The sequence below is a fragment of the Bos mutus genome, chromosome 7 (assembly GCF_027580195.1).
Source record: "Bos mutus isolate GX-2022 chromosome 7, NWIPB_WYAK_1.1, whole genome shotgun sequence".
Lineage (NCBI taxonomy): Eukaryota > Metazoa > Chordata > Mammalia > Artiodactyla > Bovidae > Bos > Bos mutus.
Window position 1 is genome coordinate 55342393 of NC_091623.1, and position 19590 is coordinate 55361982.

The 19590-nt window shown below is 55.1% G+C and overlaps 3 protein-coding genes across 5 annotated transcripts in view; 2 read left to right on the forward strand and 1 right to left on the reverse strand.

The window, feature by feature from the left end:
- Positions 1 to 12105, forward strand: part of CARM1 (coactivator associated arginine methyltransferase 1) — a 43368-nt gene extending 31263 nt beyond the window's left edge. The window contains exons 5-16 of one of the 3 annotated variants that reach the window (XM_070373667.1): positions 674 to 784; positions 1871 to 2048; positions 3907 to 3997; positions 4177 to 4258; positions 8649 to 8734; positions 8924 to 9013; positions 9428 to 9565; positions 9652 to 9741; positions 9825 to 9937; positions 10051 to 10128; positions 10369 to 10437; positions 10594 to 12105. In XM_070373667.1, the coding sequence (XP_070229768.1) occupies positions 674 to 784; positions 1871 to 2048; positions 3907 to 3997; positions 4177 to 4258; positions 8649 to 8734; positions 8924 to 9013; positions 9428 to 9565; positions 9652 to 9741; positions 9825 to 9937; positions 10051 to 10128; positions 10369 to 10437; positions 10594 to 10736 (1269 nt within the window). In that variant the 3' untranslated portion in view covers positions 10737 to 12105. Of the gene's footprint in view, positions 1 to 673; positions 785 to 1870; positions 2049 to 3906; positions 3998 to 4176; positions 4259 to 8648; positions 8735 to 8923; positions 9014 to 9427; positions 9566 to 9651; positions 9742 to 9824; positions 9938 to 10050; positions 10129 to 10368 lie in introns of all 3 variants that reach the window. The other 2 variants (XM_070373666.1, XM_070373668.1) reach the window with 2 other exon arrangements.
- Positions 11217 to 16872, reverse strand: YIPF2 (Yip1 domain family member 2). The gene is made up of 10 exons (XM_005890785.3): positions 16775 to 16872; positions 16562 to 16620; positions 15758 to 15912; positions 15562 to 15642; positions 14566 to 14653; positions 13010 to 13126; positions 12760 to 12926; positions 12499 to 12681; positions 12282 to 12412; positions 11217 to 12165 (listed from the first exon to the last, which is right to left on the reverse strand). The coding sequence occupies exons 2-9, from the start codon at positions 16590 to 16592 to the stop codon at positions 12299 to 12301; spliced, it is 936 nt and encodes a 311-aa protein (XP_005890847.1). The 5' UTR covers positions 16593 to 16620; positions 16775 to 16872; the 3' UTR covers positions 11217 to 12165; positions 12282 to 12298.
- A 26-nt stretch (positions 16873 to 16898) lies between these two features.
- TIMM29 (translocase of inner mitochondrial membrane 29) lies at positions 16899 to 18848 on the forward strand. The gene is made up of 2 exons (XM_070373669.1): positions 16899 to 17105; positions 17181 to 18848. The coding sequence occupies exons 1-2, from the start codon at positions 16970 to 16972 to the stop codon at positions 17867 to 17869; spliced, it is 825 nt and encodes a 274-aa protein (XP_070229770.1). The 5' UTR covers positions 16899 to 16969; the 3' UTR covers positions 17870 to 18848.
- The last annotated feature ends 742 nt before the right edge of the window (positions 18849 to 19590 follow it).

The window sequence follows — 19590 nt, forward strand, 5'->3', positions numbered from 1 at the left end:
TATGCCCACCCCCACGCCCAGAGTGGGTCTCCTTTAGCTCATGTGCGTCACCAGCAGACCCGTTTATCCCAGCTTTCTGCTCACGTGGTGGCAGTCAGATGAATCCAGAATATGGGGTAGCCCACCATGCTGTGGCCTGGACTCCGAGAGCCTGTGCTGTGGAGCCTGGCAGCCCTGAAGAGGGTACCCATGTGGGAACCATTCCCAGGTCTCCTCTCAGGTTGTGGGGATACCCTGTAGGGCCTGGGGTCGGGGGCTGCCACTTTCTGCTGGCTGTGTGGGCCGGGCCGGTCAGCCCTGTGTCCGAGTGGTCCTGCTGCCTGCAGGGCTCAGAGGTGTCCTGACCTAGTGAGCCCTCACTCCCACACGCCCCATAGATGGCCCAGGCCATGCCTTCTTGAATTGGATCTCAGAGAGGGTACTGGTTCTGACATCCCCACTGTGCTCAGAAGCAGAAGCTCCCCTCCTGCCACCTCTGGATCCAGACCGCAGGCTCCCACTGGGAGCAGGCTCGGGGCAGCTGGCCGTGCAGAGGCACAGCAGGCTGCGGGGCGGGGGCGGGCTCAGCGGGTGGGTGGGTGGGCCTGCAGGGAGCGAGCGCCCCTGACACCCCCATCCTTACTGTTGTATCCCTTCACTGCTAGCTTGTCCTCACCGCCCCCTCCTCCCCCAGATCGTTCTCGACGTTGGCTGCGGCTCTGGGATCCTGTCGTTTTTTGCTGCCCAGGCTGGAGCGAGAAAGATCTATGCAGTGGAGGCCAGCACCATGGCCCAGCACGCCGAGGTCAGTGCCCGCTGGGACTCTGGCCTGTCCTCGTCCCCCAACTCTGGGCCTGTTCAACCTGGGGAAGCCAGCCGGTCAGGAACCCGGGGGAGGCCTGACCCTTGGATCTAGGGAAGCCTGGGGACGTCGCTCTCTACTTGGGTCTCTTGTCCCCCAAACTGAGTAGTTTCAGGGGCAGGGGCTCTCTGGGCCTCACAGAGTCTCTCTTGCGTGATGAGTGGTTGCCCACCAGGTTCATGGGTGGTTCAGGTCTTTGGGGCAGGACTGTGCAGTCACACAGACCAGGGTGGGATCCTGGCCCCCGGCAAGCCGCCCATCTCTCTGAGCCCCCCTTGAAAGATGGACAACAGGAGTTCATTTTGTTGGTTTACGTTGCTTGGCACCGAAGCCTTCATTCAGAGTTTTAACGCCTAAAAACTACAAAATCAAATGGTGGGGATGGCTCCCTCCCCCACCTCCAGCTCCCAACCACCTAGACTTCCCAGCAGAGGGAGAGATACGAACACAGAAGCCCCGTGAGCCCCCTTGGGCTCTCCACCCGCCCCTCCCACACGAACATCCACGCCACCGTCTGGCTCCTGGCTTTGCTCTGCTTGTGGTGCATCTGGGTTGTATCTGTCGTGTGAAGAGCTTCATCACTCTCTCTAGTGGTTGCCAAGCATCCCTTTGCCGGGCTGGACTGCTGTGTGTAGGCTGTAGTTGACGCTGAGGCTGATTCTCGGTCTACAGCACAAACCAGTGCCGCCCCGAGGCTTCGTACCCGCATCCCCTCTTGTGGTGAGGGTACGTCTGCAGTGCACACCGCCCAGCACTGGGATCGCTGGGTCGGAAGGTGTGTCCAAGCTGACGTTTGGCCCTAGCCAGGCCTGCTTGTCCTCGTACCCAAGGTGACAGTAGGGGCTGGGAAGCTGCAGGAGGCCCGGCCCGAGATGGGTGGGGCCGCAGCGACTTCCTGACGGGCCAAGGCTGTTCACAGCTGCAGTCAGCATGCTTACCAGCGAGGTAGTGGGGGATCTGGTGGGTGAGTGTGGACTGAGGCCCTCCCCAAGAGGACCCCCGTGACCCCTGTGACCTGCCCACCCTCAGGTCTTGGTGAAAAGTAACAACCTCACCGACCGCATCGTGGTCATCCCTGGGAAGGTGGAGGAGGTCTCGCTGCCCGAGCAAGTGGACATCATTATTTCGGAGCCCATGGGCTACATGCTCTTCAATGAGCGCATGCTTGAGAGCTACCTCCACGCCAAGAAGTACCTGCGCCCTGGCGGTGAGTGTCCCTGCTGGCATGGCCGTTGCTTGGGTCGGGGGCCCCAGGGCCCCTGCGGGGGGGCGCCAGGCTGTCGCTGGGTCAGTCCAGGGGTGCCGCAGCACCCCGCGGGCCTGCGCTGGCAGCCTGGGTGCCAAGGGCATCAGGGCCTTCACGCCCATTCCCTACCCTGACCCAGCCCCAGCTGACTGGGCCCCAAATGAGGCTACTTGTTGGGCTGCCTTGGCATCTTGTGCCCTCGGGGGACAGTGTCCAGCTGGTCTGTGGTCAGAGCCAGAGTTGGTTTCTGCCGGCACCTTCCCTGAGGAGCCACCCTGGCATCTTTGTCTCTAGCCTTATAGACTTGCCCTCGGCCTCACAGAGCCCTTAACTCCTCAGGGCCAGGAGGCAGTGGGGGGTGTGGGGGGTGGTGTGTGAGTGGGGTGGGGGTTCTTGGCACTGGGACGCAGCTGTGTGACCTCTGTGTCACTGTACCAGCCCGTCTGTGCTCTGGGATCTCTGGGTTCCTGTTGACCCCTGTGTCACTGAGGTCGGGTCTGCACTTGGCCATGCACATCTGCTGCTGTGTCCATTCTCTGCTTACCTCTGGCACATGTCTCCATCTGCGTGTTTTTGTACAGGAAAGGGGTTGTGTGTGTGTTTTTGCGGTACAGGATGACCGTGGCCAGGGCAGAGCGTGGAGGCCAGTGTACCTGCGGGCCCTGTAGGGGCAGGAACTGGGCTGCGGGGAGAGGGGAGGTGGCCGCGGTTCCCCACAGCTCTGTCCTGCTCTCCAGGTGTATGGGCAGCCAGGCTGCCCCGAGGCTTGTCCTCTACCTGCTCTTCTCGTGCTTGGCCCTGCAGCGTGGTGGGCCATGCTGGCTGGGGTAGGAGGTTTGGGGGGAGTGGAGTTGGGTTGACAAGCAGTGGTGGCCCCAGCAGAGCGTGGTCTCCTCCTGGGGTTCTGTGGGCAGCTGCACACTCACCCCACTGGTCAGGCAGCCTGCCCAGCCCCCTCCCCTCAGCCTGCATTAGTGTGGCTTGGTTCCATCTTAGAGAGCTCTTTGAGAGCATTAAGGGGAACTCCCCCCAACCCCCATAATTACTCTTCAGCTACCTTCAGGCAAGGTGGGGCACTTGCCCATGATGCTCCAGGGGCAGGCGGCCTGGCTTGTGGCCTCTGGGCCAGAGAGCACCTCGCCTTCCCCACCCCATGGCTGCAGCTGAAGGCAGGCAGATTCCTGGTGCCTCCTCGGACAAAAGGAGGGAGGGAGCCCCACATCTGGAGGCCAGGTGACTGGAGGCCCCAGACTCTGAAGTAGGCAAGAGCTCCTGAGCCCTGACTGTCCTCCCGCTGGCTCTGACTCACCCGTCTGTTCCTCGAGTCAACAGATGGAGGCCCCACCCCACCCCCCCATTTCAGGCCATGCATGTGGCCCACCCTGCCTGGCAGAGGCCTGTGCAAGGGGATTCTGCTGAGGCCGTGATGGCATGGCCTGGGGCTCACCCTCGCCCTGTCCAGAGCACTTGGCTTTGTTTTCCCCACTGCACACCGGTCCCAGAGACACCGTCCAGCTGATGGAGCAGGACCCCTGAGGCCCTGGCAGGTGCCATCCTGTCTCCCAGCCCTTGGAAGGCTAGGTCTTCCTGCTTCCCTGGCTAGCTGTCCAGGTTCAGTGAAGAAGTAGATGTCAAGTATTCTGTGGCCGCTGGCAGAGCAGGCGCTCGGTGCCTCTGCACTGCATGGATGCGAGAGTGTGTGAGTGAGTGAGGGGCTGGGAAAGCCCAGAGTTGGTGTTCTGGGGCCCTCTGAGTCTCTGCCAGGCCCTGCTGGATGTCCCACCCTGATGCCAGCACCCCTCCCTGCCCCCACTCCCAGGAAACATGTTCCCCACCATTGGTGATGTCCACCTGGCACCCTTCACGGATGAGCAGCTCTACATGGAGCAGTTCACCAAGGCCAACTTCTGGTGAGTGTGCTCCCTGGTGTCTTGCCTCCTTGGGGACAGCCCCGCCTCTCTCTCATTCCTTATCCTTCATAGGACCTAAAAGACGGGCTGGATGAGGGCCAACTGGGAGAGAAGGCAGTCTGGCCCGCCTGTCTCCTGCTGCTGGTGACCTTGCCATGGGGGGCGGGCGCTTTCTGCAGGTACCAGCCATCCTTCCACGGAGTGGACCTGTCAGCCCTCCGAGGTGCTGCAGTGGACGAGTATTTCCGGCAGCCTGTGGTGGTGAGTGGGGGCACCCAGGGCACTCCTGGAGTTAGTGCTGGGCGTGGCCCTCATCTGGGGTGACAGGAGGGAAGCTTTCTTGTCAGGCCTGTGCAAGCTGTGCAGTGCGAGGGAAGCCACTGAAGCTCTGAGTTTCTGCCCCTGCAGGGAGCTCTCACACGGGGATGTTGGGAATAAAGTAGCAAGGCATGTAGAGTACTTAGCTCACAGCATGCAGTACTTGTTATCAGATGCATTGATCCTTGATGAACTGATTCTGTTCGATTGACTTTAATTATTGAGATTTTTGAACTGATATATAGACCCATGGTTCAAAAATCAAAAAAGTACAAAAGTGGAAACCTCCCACTTCTGTACCCTAACACAGTTCTCTTTCTTAGAGGCAAACAGTCTTATTGTATATCTTTTAGAGCTCTTATACCTAAACGTGCATGTACAAATATATACATTTTTTCAATCTTTTTTCCTCTCAAAGTATAGAATAATCAATGTGTTGTTCTGTCTTAGTTTTTCTGTGTTCAGAGAACATACACTGTATGAGTTCAGTCCTTTGAAATTTCTTCCGAGTTGCCTTATGCCCGGTGTGTGTTCTCTCTTGGTTTATGTCCCCTGTGTACTTCCTTGAGAAAATGTGTACCAATCACTTGTTGAGTACATTGTTACATTAATACCAGTTCAGTCACATTTGTTAATCATGTTGGTCAAGTCTTCTCTGTCTCTACTGATTTTTTTGTTTGCCTTTTCTGTCTATTACTGATTGTAGATTTATTTTTCCGTGTAGCTCTGATAGTTTTTGCCTGATTTTTTTTTTTTACATTACTGTTATTAGGTGCATATAGGTTTAGGATTATTTTTATATGTTCCTGTTGGATTGATCCTTTTGTAACTATAAAAAGTGTCTTTATTTTAAAAATGTCTAGTAATACTGTTGCCTTAAAGTCTATTTTTTTCTGATAATAGTTTAGCTACTCAGGCTTTCTTTGATTAATCTTTATACGATACATATTTTTCCATCCTTATACTTTCAACCCTTTTATAACCTTATTAAGGTTTATCTCATGTAAATAGCACGCATTTGAGTTTTGTTCTTTAACCAGATTGATGGTTTTTGTCTTTTAATTAGCATGTTTAGATTATTTATATTTAATGTAATTACTCGTCTTTATGTCTATAAATCTGTCATCATACTATTTTTTTTTAATTTATCCTGACCCTTCTTTCTTTTTACCTCTTTTCTTACTTCCTTTTGTCTTAATAAGGTACATATTATCCCCCCACCCACTCCCGATTGTCTTTCACTAGTTTTGCAAGACTCTAGGACAGCATCACTTTAAACATGACCTCTGCCCCATGTTTCTTCTCTTGGTTCCCTGATTATGTGTATATGAGACCTTTTCACCACATCTCAAATGATTCTTATACTCTTTACTCTTTTCTGTATTTTTCCCTCTTTTTTCTCCCAATTGCATAATTTTTACACTGTCTCCTTATCTGTATCCCAGTTTCAATCTTCTCGACGCTATGTCTCATCTGAGTTTGTTCTTGGTTTTTCTTTGGAAAAAAAAACAAAACAAAACATTTTCTTGTGATACGAGCTCTCAGGATTTAATCTCATAACAACTTTCATATGTATTGCAGAGTTAATTGTATTTATCACATTGAACATTACATTACTGGTACTTATTTTATCTTACAACTAGAAGTTGGTAGTTCCTTTTGATTGCTCATCCAACACTTCCTCCCTGATTTTGTAAAATTTCAGTTCTAGAGTTTCACCTTGCTTATTTTTTATTTCAGTTCTCTGAAATTTGTTCCCTCTTTTTCCTTGAACGTGTTAAATATAAGTCTCTGATCACTTGTAGTATCTGGAGGATAAGTGGTAAATGTATTTCTGCTCTTTCTTCTCTTGGTTTGGTTCTTTGTTCTGTCTCTTGGTGTGCCTGGTCCTTAAGTGTCAGAACGAAAAATTATAGAGGCTCTAGAGGATAGAGTTGACTGATTGGAAAAGACTCTGATGCTGGGAGGGATTGGGGGCAGGAGGAAAAGGGGACGACAGAGGATGAGATGGCTGGATGGCATGGCTGACTCGATGGATGTGAGTCTCAGTGAACTCCAGGAGTTGGTGATGGACAGGGAGGCCTGGCGTGCTGCGATTCATGGGGTCGCAAAGAGTCGAACACGACTGAGCGACTGATCTGATCTGATCTGAGAGGATAGTTTTCTTTCCAAGGATTTGTTTTTCTTCAGGCAAGTAGCCATAAGGATGTAGCACCTTGGTCCTGTGAAGCATTTAAGATATTTGGAGGCTGCTCTTCAATTCTACTTTGTTGCCATATTGCTAGCTTCCCTGTAAGGCAGCAGTTCTCAAACACTTTGAACTCAGGACACTTTTACATTCATAAAAATGTAGGATCCCAAAGAACTTTTGTAAATGTGTGTTATATATATATATATATATTTTAAAACAATTAAATTTAGTTTTTATTCTTTTTGGCTGTGCTGGGTCTCCACTGCTGTGGACTTGAGTTGTGGAGAGCAGGGGGTACTCTGTGGTTGCTGTGCGTGGCTTCTCACTGCAGTGGCGTCTCTTGTTTCGAGCACTGGCTCTAGGTCACTTGGGCTTCAGCAGTGGCGCACAGGCTTTAGTTGCCCTGCAGTGTGTGCAATCTTCCCAGACCAGGGGTCAAACCCGGTCCCTGCATTGGCAAGTGGATTCTTAGCCACCGGACCACTAGGAAAGTCCTAAATACGTGTTGTATTGACTGATATACTGCCAATATCTATTGGTGTTAAAAACTAAACTCAAGAAATTTAAGAATGTACATTAAAGGATGACAGTAAAACCCATTATATGTTAATATAAACAGCATTTTTTGAAAAGAAAACTATTTTCTAAAACTTTCCAGCAAGAATTAGTGTCATTTGAAATTTACCAATCTCTTTAGCGTCTGGCTTAGCAGAAGACAGTCGGATTCTGCTTCTTTTGTTGTTGTTATTGGATTCTGCTTCTGCATTCAATCTGTTAAGGTATCATAGGTGAGTGAACGAATGAAAAGGACAGAAAACACCTTAGTGTTATTATGAACATAGTTTTGACCTGAGGGAGCTCTGGAAAGGGACCATGTTTTGAGAACTGCTGCTTCAGGGTAGTCTTCATGATCTTAGTGAGCCTGGTGGTTCATAGGCCCCTGCCCTAGCCTCCCAGTTCCAATCTGGTGCTGAACCATATTTAAATAAAAAAATTAAAAATCATATTAAAAAAAGATACCTTCATTTAAAAAAAAATCTTATTTCTATTTTAATGGGGCAGTAAATGCATTTGTTCAATCAGCCATCTTTAGTCAGTATTTTTTTTAAAGAAGTCTGCTTATTTAATTTAATTATTTGGCTGAGTTGCATGGCCTGAGGGATCTTGGTTCCCTGGCCAGGGATTGAACCTGTGAGCCCTGCAGTGGAAATGTGGAGTCTAAACCACTGGACCGGCGGCGAAGTCCCTTTGCTTTAGCTTTTTAATATCATAGAAGCATCTTTCTGTTTGGTTCCCTACCGCCATCCCATATGTAGCTCAAAAACTGGCAAATGCCAAGAACTCAAATCACATGTGCAGTGTCCACCTTGAATCTCCACATTTTTTTTTTTTTTTTTTTTTAGCATCTTGGCCCCTTGAGTCCTAGCTGCCTCAGTAATCCCGAGTTCCCATCTGGCTTTCCCCACACAGGGAGGCCTCTGAAGGGCCCCACCCCAAGGGGAAAGGCACGTGTCAAAAAGCACCTCCTCCGTCTAAGGTCTTGGCCCCAAAGCTGTGGCTGCTGTGGTTGCTCTCCAGTGATTGCAGACAACTGTCGTTGTTGTTCTTTTTTATTCAGTTCATATAGTTCTTGGCAGTCTGACATGAAATCTCCGTCATAGCTGTGAGTGGATGTCAGCGTAGTTCTCTCACTTGATGTTTGTGGATTTGCTTAACAATTTATCTTGGAGATCTTTCCCCATCTATTCTAAAGAGTCTTTTCGTCCTTTTTCACATCCGTGATCTTTTACTCTTGGGCCATCACTAGTTTACCTTCCAGGCTGTTTCTGCTCTTGGCAATCTGTAATTATGGGTGGAAGTTTTGTACATGTGCACATAGATTTATAGGTTACAATCCCTGAAGTGGAACTGCCAAGTCTTTCAAGCAGATGAATAGTTGTCATTTTGAGAGCTGTCACCTAATTGCCCTTCATTGTGTCAGACCAGTTCCTCCTCCCCCCAGCAAGGCCGAGAAGGGCAAACTGCAAACTGGTTTGAGCCAAATGGCCTAGAGGCTGCAGCCAGCCTGGAAGAGGGCCGGGCTTCCCCTTCTCCTCACAGCCCCTGTGCCTGAAGCCAGGTCACTCTTCTGCTCTCTCCCAGGACACATTTGACATCCGGATCCTGATGGCCAAGTCCGTTAAGTACACGGTGAACTTCTTAGAAGCCAAAGAAGGAGATTTGCACAGGTACCAGCAGCCCTCCACCCCTGGCACCCCGTCCTCCTTGGCTCAACTCCTTCTGGAGGTCAGGGCCACTGCTGGCTCCCTTGGGCAGAACCCTGCTTCCCAGGCTGGATGGGCTGGGGCCCCCACACCCCTCTCCTCTCCCAGAAGCCCTGTCAGCTTCCCCAGCAATCACTGCCCTTTGCCTTACAGGATAGAAATCCCATTCAAGTTCCACATGCTGCATTCCGGACTGGTTCATGGTCTGGCTTTCTGGTTTGATGTCGCTTTCATCGGCTCTATGTGAGTGCACCCGAGCAGAGCAGGTGGCCCCCCCACTCCAGCCCCAGGTGGTAACTCCAGGCCTGGCTGGCTCAGATGATGCACTGGGGGCTGGGAGGGCCTGACTCGACTCTGCTGGGTGCTACTGCTCCTTGCAGAAGGCAGTGGGAGCTGGCCTTCGAGCAATAGACTATTGGAGGAGGGTGGTGGTCTACCCTGTTCCAAGTGACTGTTCTTCACGGGACCTGATTGTGTCTCTTGTATGTCAGCGTGAGTGGGCATAGGTAGAACTTACTGGACAGCCAGCCTGTCTCCGCTCCAGGGGACCCCTGGGTGGCGAGGGCCAGGGGTAGAGGGTAGGTGCTTGGGGAGAGCTCAAAATGCACAAGGTGGGGGTCTAGCCCAGTCAAGGGCATGCCTGTCCCTGCTTGGCAGAATGACTGTGTGGCTGTCCACGGCCCCGACGGAGCCCCTGACCCACTGGTACCAAGTCCGGTGCCTGTTCCAGTCGCCACTGTTCGCCAAGGCTGGGGACACGCTCTCAGGGACATGTCTGCTTATTGCCAACAAAAGGTGCGAGCAGCCGCTGGGGGCTGGGGGCAGCAGGGGCTCGGTCCCTCCCGGCAGCCAGCTCATGGCCGCCCTCCCTGCCCCCGCAGACAGAGCTACGACATCAGTATTGTGGCCCAGGTGGACCAGACAGGCTCCAAGTCCAGCAACCTCCTGGACCTGAAAAACCCATTCTTCAGGTAGGACGGGCCCTGGGCCTGCGCGGGGGGCGCCCTCCTCGCCCGCTGCCCCTCGCCCTGCCCACGGGCCGTCTCTGCTGCAGATACACAGGCACGACACCCTCCCCGCCGCCTGGCTCCCACTACACATCCCCCTCGGAGAACATGTGGAATGCCGGCAGCACCTACAACCTCAGCAGTGGGATGGCCGTGGCCGGTGAGCAGCCCACTTGTGCGTGGGGTGGGGGTGGGGGCAGGGTCCTTCCCTGGCCCCCCGCCGGTGCTGGCCCGTCGAGCCCTCCTGCCCTGACCTCTCGCTCCCTGGTGCAGGAATGCCGACCGCCTATGACCTGAGCAGTGTTATTGCCGGAGGCTCCAGTGTGGGCCACAACAACCTGATTCCTCTAGGTGAGCCCACGGGGGTGGGTGTGCCCAGGACCACTGTGAGCTTGGGCCTTCTGCCTTACCACCTTTGCTTCTTCCCCGGGGGCTGAGCTCCGCCCCCCAACTGCCTCTCCACCTTGCTCTGCGGGCACCGCACCCACCCTCACCCGAGTGTGAGCACCCACCACGCCGGGCACATGGGCCGGGCAGGCTGGGGGCGGTGACGCCATCTCCTTTCCTTCCTTCCTTCCTCCTGCTGTGCAGCCAACACGGGGATTGTCAATCACACCCACTCCCGGATGGGCTCCATAATGAGCACGGGGATTGTCCAAGGTAATGGTGGGCGGGGGTCGCAGGGCCCCGCGGGTGTGCGTGTGCCCGGGCGCCCGCCTGCCCTCTCTCCTGTGCTCTTTCTCTCTGACTCTGCCATGGGTCTGGGCGGGCAACGGGACAGAGGCGGCCCCTTAGTGCCCACCCCCTGCCCCACAGGATCCTCTGGCGCCCAGGGCAGCAGTGGCGGCAGCTCCAGCGCCCACTATGCAGTCAACAGCCAGTTCACCATGGGCGGCCCCGCCATCTCCATGGCCTCACCCATGTCCATCCCGACCAACACCATGCACTATGGGAGCTAGGCCCCTGCGGCGTGGAACGGACTGACAGCACCAGGAAACCAAATGAAGACCCTGCCCCACCCTGGGCGGCTTTGACCCTTGTACTGGAGAGACCCACATACCCGGCCACAGCCCTCTTTGCTACGGGAACTTGAACACTTTTTTACACGACGTTGCCGCCGCCGCCGCCCCCACCCCACTCCCCACCCACATCTTGGCCCCAAGCGCGTGTCGCTGCCATATTTTACACATGATCATGTCGTGGGAGCTCTGTGCCCCCCCCACCCCCCGGCCCTCTCCACCCTGACCTGGGTTTGACATCTTCTGTAACAGGCGTGTCCGGGCCTGATAGCTGCAGGCCTGGTGGGGAGGGAGGGGGCAGTGGCCGCCCTGCCCGGTCCCTCGGACCGGTCCCCTGCCTGTCTCCAGCAGGGAAGGCAGTCCTGGCCCCTTCCTGGAGGGGCCTCCCCTTCAACTACCAGGCCTTGGTCACCACAGGCGTGACATGCTGCTTTTTTTAATTTTATTTTTTTATGAAAAGAACCAGTGTCAATCCATAGACCCTCTGAGAAATCAGGCCGGCCGGGCCGAGCCAGCAGCCCCTCTCCCCAGCTCAGAGGCTCAGTGGCGAGGGGTGGCCCTACCGAGTCTTCAGGATGGGGTGGGGCCGGGCCTCTGGAGCCCAGGGAGCCCCTCGGCCCCCTCCCACCAAAGGGTTCACCTCACACTTGAATGTACAACCCACCCGGCTGTCGGGAAGGCCCTCCGTCCTCAGCCCCTGCCTCTTGCTGCTGTCCTGTCCCTGACCCCCTGCAGACCCAGCCCCCACCTGCACCCAGAGCTAGAAAGGGTGGCCTGGGGGCCCTGGGCCTGGAGGGAAGGGTCAGCGTCAGCCGCTTGGGGCAGACGCAGAAACCTCAAGGGTCTGTCGTGGAAGGCGTCCTTTTTCCTTGTAGCTAACGTTAGGCCTGTGTACCCCCTTCAGTATTTGTAGATGCTCCTCCCGCCCCTCCTACTCTGATGGCATTCTGGTCCCACCCCAGCCTGGGAAGGGGCCTTGCAGGGACCTCTCCAAAAAAAAAGGAAAGAAAAGGAAAAAAATAAAAATAAAAAAACCCACGGAAATATATGTTTCAGCACAGGCAGTTTTCTTCTAATTCTGCTCCCCCGTTTCTAACAACCCCAGACTTGGATGTGGCGGAGCTCAGGCTCAGCTCAAGGCCCGCTCTCTGGGCGCCCCAGGAAGAGCAAGTGCGGCCCAGGCTGGGGTGGCCCCTGGGGGCGATGGCCGCCCTGGAAGCTCCCTGCTGTGCCCCTCTCCCGCCTTTATATAAATTCTCTGAATCACCTTTGCATAGAAAATAAAAGTGTTTGCTTTGTAAGAAAAGTCTGGAAAGTAGCGAAATGATCTTGAGGTTTCAGGGGAGCCTCCAGTCACCATCTCTTGGGCCTGAAAGAGAGAAACTGAGAAGTGGCCCTGTGGCTTCTAACATCGGGCGGGGGGCGGGGGAGTGCAGTTGGAGCTGGAGACCCTGCCCCCAGCCACAGCTGGGGACAGTTCCTTACCTGCAGGCTCAGCCTTCCTAGGCTGCCACGGACCTTGGCAGGGTGGGTGGCAACATTGTGGCTGGAGGCTGAGAGGTGGCTTGGTGGGGAGATGCCATGGGCTCTGGAGGCAGTGGCTGGAAGAAATAAAACTGATCCGAGAGCCCTGGGTCAGCGTCAGAGCCGGCAAGCTGAGTCCCCACCCCGAGCCCAGCCTGTGACCACCCCAGCCCAGTACCTTGCAGCCCATGGCCAGGAGGGCGTGGAGTAGCACCACCACAGACAGCAGCACCCCAGCTGCCCACCGGGTGTCCTCACGGACAACGGGCCAGAGGGTAAACACCAGGCCAGCAGCTGACAGGGCTAGGGCTAGGGCCCCGAAGAGCCACTGCAGCCATGGGACAGGGATGAGCCACAGGACCTGGGGGGGATACAGGCAGCTGGCTAGCAGGTCGTCCCTGTGGCGCCCAGGACCCACCCACCCCTGGGCCCCACTCACCACAGTGGGGATGAAGACAAAGAGGGAGTAGCCGTAGACGCACACAGTCTCCAGGAAGGTGTAAAGCCCCATGCGCTCCCGGACACCCTTGCGCCACCGCAGGAAGCCCCACAGCGCCAGCGGCACCAGCCACGCATAGCAGTAGATGGTGATGCTGGCCACGGTCACTGCGGGCCAATCAGGTTATCACTCCTGGGCCCCACGGCACCCCGAGCCCTGCCAGTTCCCAGGCCTTGCCCACTTTACTTGCCTTTGTGGAACTGGGGGCTGTAGTGGATGGATGGGTCCCTCCTCTGGGCCAGCACCAGGGTCAGGTTGCCAGTGATGGCCAAGACGAAGGCCAGCGTGGCACAGATCCAGAAGGGGCCTGTGGGTGGAGCACGGTCAGGGCCCCAGGGTGGGAGCTCCCAGGACTAGTGACCTGCGCCATCCGGTCCCAGCCTCTTTCCAAGCTCCGGGCTGCCTCCACCCCCACCGCTCCCTTGATATGGTGTCACACTAGTGACTAGCAGCTGAATCCAGCCTCCATCCCTCACCTCTCTTGGCCTTCCAGTGGCCTTTGACGTAGCTGATCCCCCTCCATCTGGAAACACTCTCCGTGTGGTTCCCAGGGTTTTACACTCTTGCTTTTGTCTCATCTCACTGGCAACTCCTCAGCCTCTTTGACTCCCTGAGCTCTTTAACAATGAGGGGCCCACCCGGGCCAGTTCTCAAACCTCCTATGTGTTCATTCACCCCTTTTGTGAGCTCGTCCAACCTCAGGGCCTTCTGCCACCTCTGTGCCCACAACCCCCAGTGTCCCAAGTCTGGGCCTCTGCCCTGAACCTGGGGCTCCTATTCAACGTTCCATTCCACCTAGCATGCCCACTCTTTCCCTTAGAATCTTCTCGCCTTTTCCCATTGATAAATAGAATTCCGTCTTTCTGGGGAAATTGTTAGTCACTCAGTCGTGTCCAACTCTGTGACCCCCATGGACTGTAGCTGCCACGCTTCTCTGTCCATGGAATTCTCCAATGAGAATACTGGAGTGGGTTGCCATTCCCTTCTCCAGGGGATCTTCCCACTCCAGGGATCGAACCCTGGTTTCCTGCATTGCAAGCAGATTCTTTACCATCTGAGCCACCAGGGAAGGTCCCGCTTTCTCACAGTCCAGGCAAAAGCTGGGAAGCATCCTTGCCACCTCCCCTCCCACCCATCAAGTGTGTCAGCACACGCTGTTGGCTCCATCTTCCACGTTTGCCAGGATCTAACCCCCACTCTCTACCTCCCAGGCCAGGCCCATGATCCCACACGCGACTCCTCCCTGGTCCTCCAGCTTCTGCCCTTGCCCCCCACAGGGCCTGCAGCACCCAAGGGCACTTGGCTAAGATCTCTTCTCACCAAAGCACAGGAGGCCCATGTGGTCTGACCGATCACCTCTGGGGCCTGCTGGCAGCTTGTTACAGTGCAGTCACAGTGCTGCCCTGCAGTGCAAGCCTGTTTCCGCCACATGCCTCTTCTGTGATGTTCTTCCCCCAGGTCTCGCCACCCTTAACCCCGACACCAACTAGGCTCATTCCCTCACCCTCCTCAGCAGGGCCTTCCCTGAGCAACCCACACAACATAGCAGCTCCCACCCTCTAAACACGCTGCTTCTCCTCCCAGCCCCGCAGCCCTCTGCAGCCTCGCTTGGCCCTGTCTGCATGAACAGAGTACGTTTCAATTCTACCCGAGTGACTGTGCTTTGTGCTCAGCTGTATACCGGGGCCTGGCCCTCTGTCAACATGTGTTGCATCAGTAACTGAATGAACGCACAACCTCACTCACCATACAGGTCTGGCCGATTCCGCAGGTGGTGCCGTACAAAGTTGTGGCCGGGTCGGGGCAGCAGCGAGCCTTTGATCCGGTCCAGGACCTGCGGGGCAAGGCCAGGACCTAGGACAGAAGCCCATCTGGGGCTCCCTCACTACCCACAAAGGAAAGAGGGTCACCCTCCTTAGGGGTTCCTTCCCTGCTGACCTCCCACCTCCTCCATGCTCTCATTTCTCTCCTGTGGCCTGGAGCCCCTTGCCCTGGGCAGCCCCTACTCAATATCCCAGTGTCCCCCTACTCTGAAGGACGCTTCAGGGCCTGCCATCTTTTTCTTAGCTTCCCCCTCCTCTGTGCTTGGCTGCCCTGGACTCCCCCACTGTCCACTGCCTCCTGCCCCCAGTAAGAACTGTCAACAAATCCTGGGTAATCTTCCCCCATCTCTGCCAACGTCTTCCCTACTCCACAACCCTGGCTTATCACCATCTCCCACCCTGGCCTCCAATTTCATGTCACTCAGTCCTTTCCTGCTCTGAACCCTTCCATGACCCCCTAGCACCTTTAGGAGAAAACCCAAACTCTTTAGTACAGCTCATGAGATCCTTGGTGATCTGGCCTCTGCCTGGCCCCCACCTCACTCTCCAGACTGAGTGAGAGGCAGCCTCTGCAGCAGTGGTTGGCTTCTCTCACCTCTGGTCCCCTGCCTATGCTGTTCCCCGTGCCTGGAACATACTTATGCTTCCCTCCACTCTAAGTCTACCTGCTTGTCTAAGTCCCAGCAAATCTGTCGCCTTCTCCAGGGGGCCTTTCCCTGTGCACCATGTCACGTGTGCTCCCCGTGTTCCCGAGTCCCACTCAGGCCACACACATGCAGTCCACCCAGTCATGTCTACCAGCCTGGGTGGGGGCTGTTCTCCCATGTGCCTATTGCCAGCAATGGCCCAAGGCCTGGTGCACAGGAAGTTCTCAGTGAATAGTGGCTGCACCCCATCCCACCAGCTTCCCGGGTCTGACCTGTGAGGTGTCCACGTCGAAGAAGCTCTGATAGTAGCCAAAGGTCCAGAAACCAGGCTGCTGCTTCTCCTCCTGTAGGAGCTGCACAGTGCAGACTTTCAGTGCTGGGGGTGCGGGGGTGGGGGTGGAGGGGTGCGCCAGAGGGAGGGTAGAAGGGACAAGACAGAGGCAGGGCACAGGGACTCCTGGGACTCACCACAGTCTTGTCGCTCTCCTCTACCTCATCCTCAGCTCCATAACTGCCGCCTGAGTCCATTGCCACAGCCACGTGCCCCTTAGGGCTCAGCTGATCACTTCTGGTGGTGGTCTCATTCGGGGTCTGGGCCAGCAGATTAGTAGCTTCCTCAAACTCTGTCGAGAAGGAATATGGGACACAGGTGTATTTGGGAGTCGAGGCAATTTCGTTTTGCCCACAGCTTGTCTGGGGAGACTGGCGTGCTGCAGTCCATGGGGTCACAAAGAGTCGGGCATGACTTAGGGACTGAACGACATCTGGGAGCCAAGAGTAACCATCCCCACCTCGGTGTTACCCCCAGCCCAGAGTTTCCTCAACTGTGGTGAGTGGGAAGGAGGCGTGTCCCCTCCTTCCTAACACAGGACCACAATGAGGGCTGGCTCAGGGATGGGGCAGAGCCTCAGATTTGTGGTCTGAGTTTAAGATGGGAGCGGTGCCAATGCAGGAAGGAGATGCAGGAGACCCGGGTTTGATACTTGGATTGGGAAAATGCCCTGGAGGAGGAAGTGTCAACCCACTCCAGTATTCTTGCCGGGAGAATCCCATGGACAGAGGAGCCTGGCCGGCTACAGTCCATGGGGTCGCAAGGAGTCGGATACGACTGAGAGACTAAGCACGCACGGGGTTCGAGTTAGGAATGGGTTTCATGTCTGGGTGGTTGTTCACAGCTGACTGGGGTTCGGGTTAGATCTGAGCTGGAAACTCGATGGGAGGTTTCGGCCAGTGGAAGGAGCAGGATTCGGGCCGGGTCGCGGCTGCACTCACCGTGGAAGGCCAGCTCGTCAGCCGCTGCCATGGTCTCTCAGGGTCGTCACCGCATCCCTCTGAGGATAGAGGCCAATCAGACCCTCTCTCGACACCAGTCGGCGCCGCTCCTGGACGCCAGCCCAAACCCCAAGCCCGGCCTGGCGGCTCCCGCACCCACCGGAACGTTAAATCGCCTCTCCTGCCCCGCAGGTGTACCCACGCCCCCCTTACCTGAGGCGATCTCAACCGGCGGGGCCCGGACTCTCTGCGCCTGCGCGACCCGCCTACCGCCGCAGATGACCCCTCTCAGATCTGACAGCAACATCCGGCGTCGGTCCGTCTGCTATCCTTTTCCGATGGGGAACGATTTCCGGTGATGTTGACGCTTGCACAGAAGAGATTCTCCGGGCCTTCTGTTTTGTATGCATGGTGTTTCTCTTCGGAGTGCGGACGCCCAGCCGGAAGACAATGGCGGCTGCCGCTCTGAAGAGATTTTGGTCCCGAAGCCGTAGAGAGGCGCGTGACGCTGCAGCCGCAAAGCCCGGCGTGTGGGCGCGGTTGGGTGAGTAGCGGCGGGAGGCGGCGGGATGGGTGGCGCCAGCGCCGGGCGGCTCTCAATGCTCTTTTCTCCCCTCAGGCGCTTGGGCCCGCTCGCTGCTCCAAGATTACGCCGAGGCCTGCAAGGACGCGGCGGCGGCGGCGCGGGCCCGGCCCGGGAAGGCGGCCGTGTACTTAGGGCTGCTGGGTGGCGCGGCGGCCTGTTGCTCCCTGGCACCGAGCGAGGCAGCCTTCGAGGAGGCGCTGCTCGACGCGTCGGGGACCCTTCTGCTGCTGGCGCCCGCCACTCGCAACCGCGACTCGGAGGCGTTCGTGCAGCGGCTGCTTTGGCTGCGTGGTCGCGGCTGTCTGCGCCACGTGAGCCTGGGCCTCTTCTCGCTGGTGTACGAGGCGCCCTTCGATGCCCAGGCCAGCCTCTACCAGGCTCGCTGTCGGTACCTGCAGCCCCGCTGGACCGACTTCCCGGACCGGATTCTGGATGTGGGCTTCGTGGGCCGCTGGTGGGTGCTGGGGGCCCGGATGCGCGACTGCGACATCAACGACGACGAGTTCCTGCATCTGCCGGCTCACCTGCGCGTCGTCGGGCCCCACCAGCTGCACTCGGAGGCCAATGAGCGGCTCTTCGACGAGAAATACAAGCCCGTGGTGCTCACCGACGACCAGGTGGACCAGGCGCTGTGGGAGGACCACGTTTTGCAGAAGGAGAAGAAGGACCAGCTCGCCCTGAGCCAGGCTGACTCTCTGCTGCCGTCGGAGGCCGCGAGATGAAACTCAGACTCCCCGGGTCCCCACCGGGCTCCCGGCCCCCGCAGAATGCTGGCCCGGGAATGTGCAGTTCGTGCGTGTGAGTCTCAAACGCAGAGTGGTGGAAGTAAATTATTTGCAACGTTCTCTCCCTGGGTTTTCACAAAATCGGGGGCCTCCCTCTCACCTGTTCGCTGTGAGCAGACGGCTCATTGAGAGCCTCCCTGGTTTAAGAGTTGGGGAGAGCAGAGAAACGTGCCATGTCGTCTTTATCACTGCCAGAGTTGGTAAGAAACTTTAGACGGAAATAAGCCTTTTTCACTGGGCTTTACGGTTCTCCTGACTAGGGTAACTTGCAGATTTTCGTTTTAAAATTTGACCTAAGAGGTTTATTCTCTCTTTCCACGAGGGACATGTATTTTTTAATTCAGTTTGAAGTAATTGTAGTCTCAGAGGAAATTGGAACAATAATCGAGACATTCTGTGTGAAGGTTCACCCGGCTTCGCACAATTGATAACATTTCACACTGTCCTTATTGTTCCGTTGCTAACTCGAGTGGGACTCTTTTGTGACTCCGTGGATTGGAGCCCACAAGCTTCGTCTGTCTGTGGGATTTCTCAGGCAAGAATACTGGAGTGGGTTGCCATTTCTCTTCAGTAACCTTGAAAATACAGAATCATTTGGAAAGGAGTATGTCGCTAAGAGTTGGACATGACTGAGGGACTTCACTTTCACTTTTCATTTTCATGCAATGGAGAAGGAAATGGCAACCCACTCCAGTATTCTTGCCTGGAGAATCCCAGGGACGGCGGAGCCTGGTGGGTGCCATCTATGGGGTCGCACAGAGTCGGACACGACTGATGCGACTTAGCAGCAGCAGCATGTTAATGTCTATAGCTGGGTTAAAATCATACTTTTAAAACTACTGTTACAAGAGTGAGACTGCCTCTGTCACTGATGGGGTCTATGACTAGTTAATAAATCAGGAGATGAAACAACCATCTTTGTTGTTACATTGTGCTTATCTGTTTTGCTGTTAAGTTTTGGTACTTGGACCTTCCCTTCATACTATAGGGTGCATTGGACACATGGTAATGTTTATATCCTTATTTAGGGGCAGAGGAGCGTCTTTAAGCCAGCATGTCTGTTTTACAAAGGAAAAATTTTGTTATTTTTCCAGAGCTGTGGCAGACTTCATGATTGAAACTAACTCCTCAAACTCATGGTATTATCTTTGACCCTAATAACGTGCTACTAGAAACTACTGAATACTGTTACTAGCCATAAATAAAAGTTAAGTACAGAAATAAGTGAATATAAACAAAAAGCAATGAAAACAAAAGAGAAATGATACTATAAATTGTAATCCTATACCATTACCTGCTGAAGGCTCTGGACCTGAATCCTGTTGTTCAAGAGAAATTAACCAGCATCAGGGACAGGTTTAAGATGCACTGGTATCAAAATGAGACTTGCTCTTTACCATGATCATGAAGTATTTAGAAAAAGAGACAGACTTTGCTACTGGTCCAGTGGTCAGGACTCCAAGTTTCCACTGCAGGGGGCACAGATTCTATCCCTGGTCAGGGAACTAAGATCCCATGTACCTCAAGGCATGGCCAAAATTATAAAATTTTTGAAAAGTATTAAGAGGATTGCACATCGTCATTGAGTTGGTTATTAAATGACACTCAAAGCCAGGGAGTCCTACCATATTTGCTCCCTGCTCCAGTAGCTCTGGTGT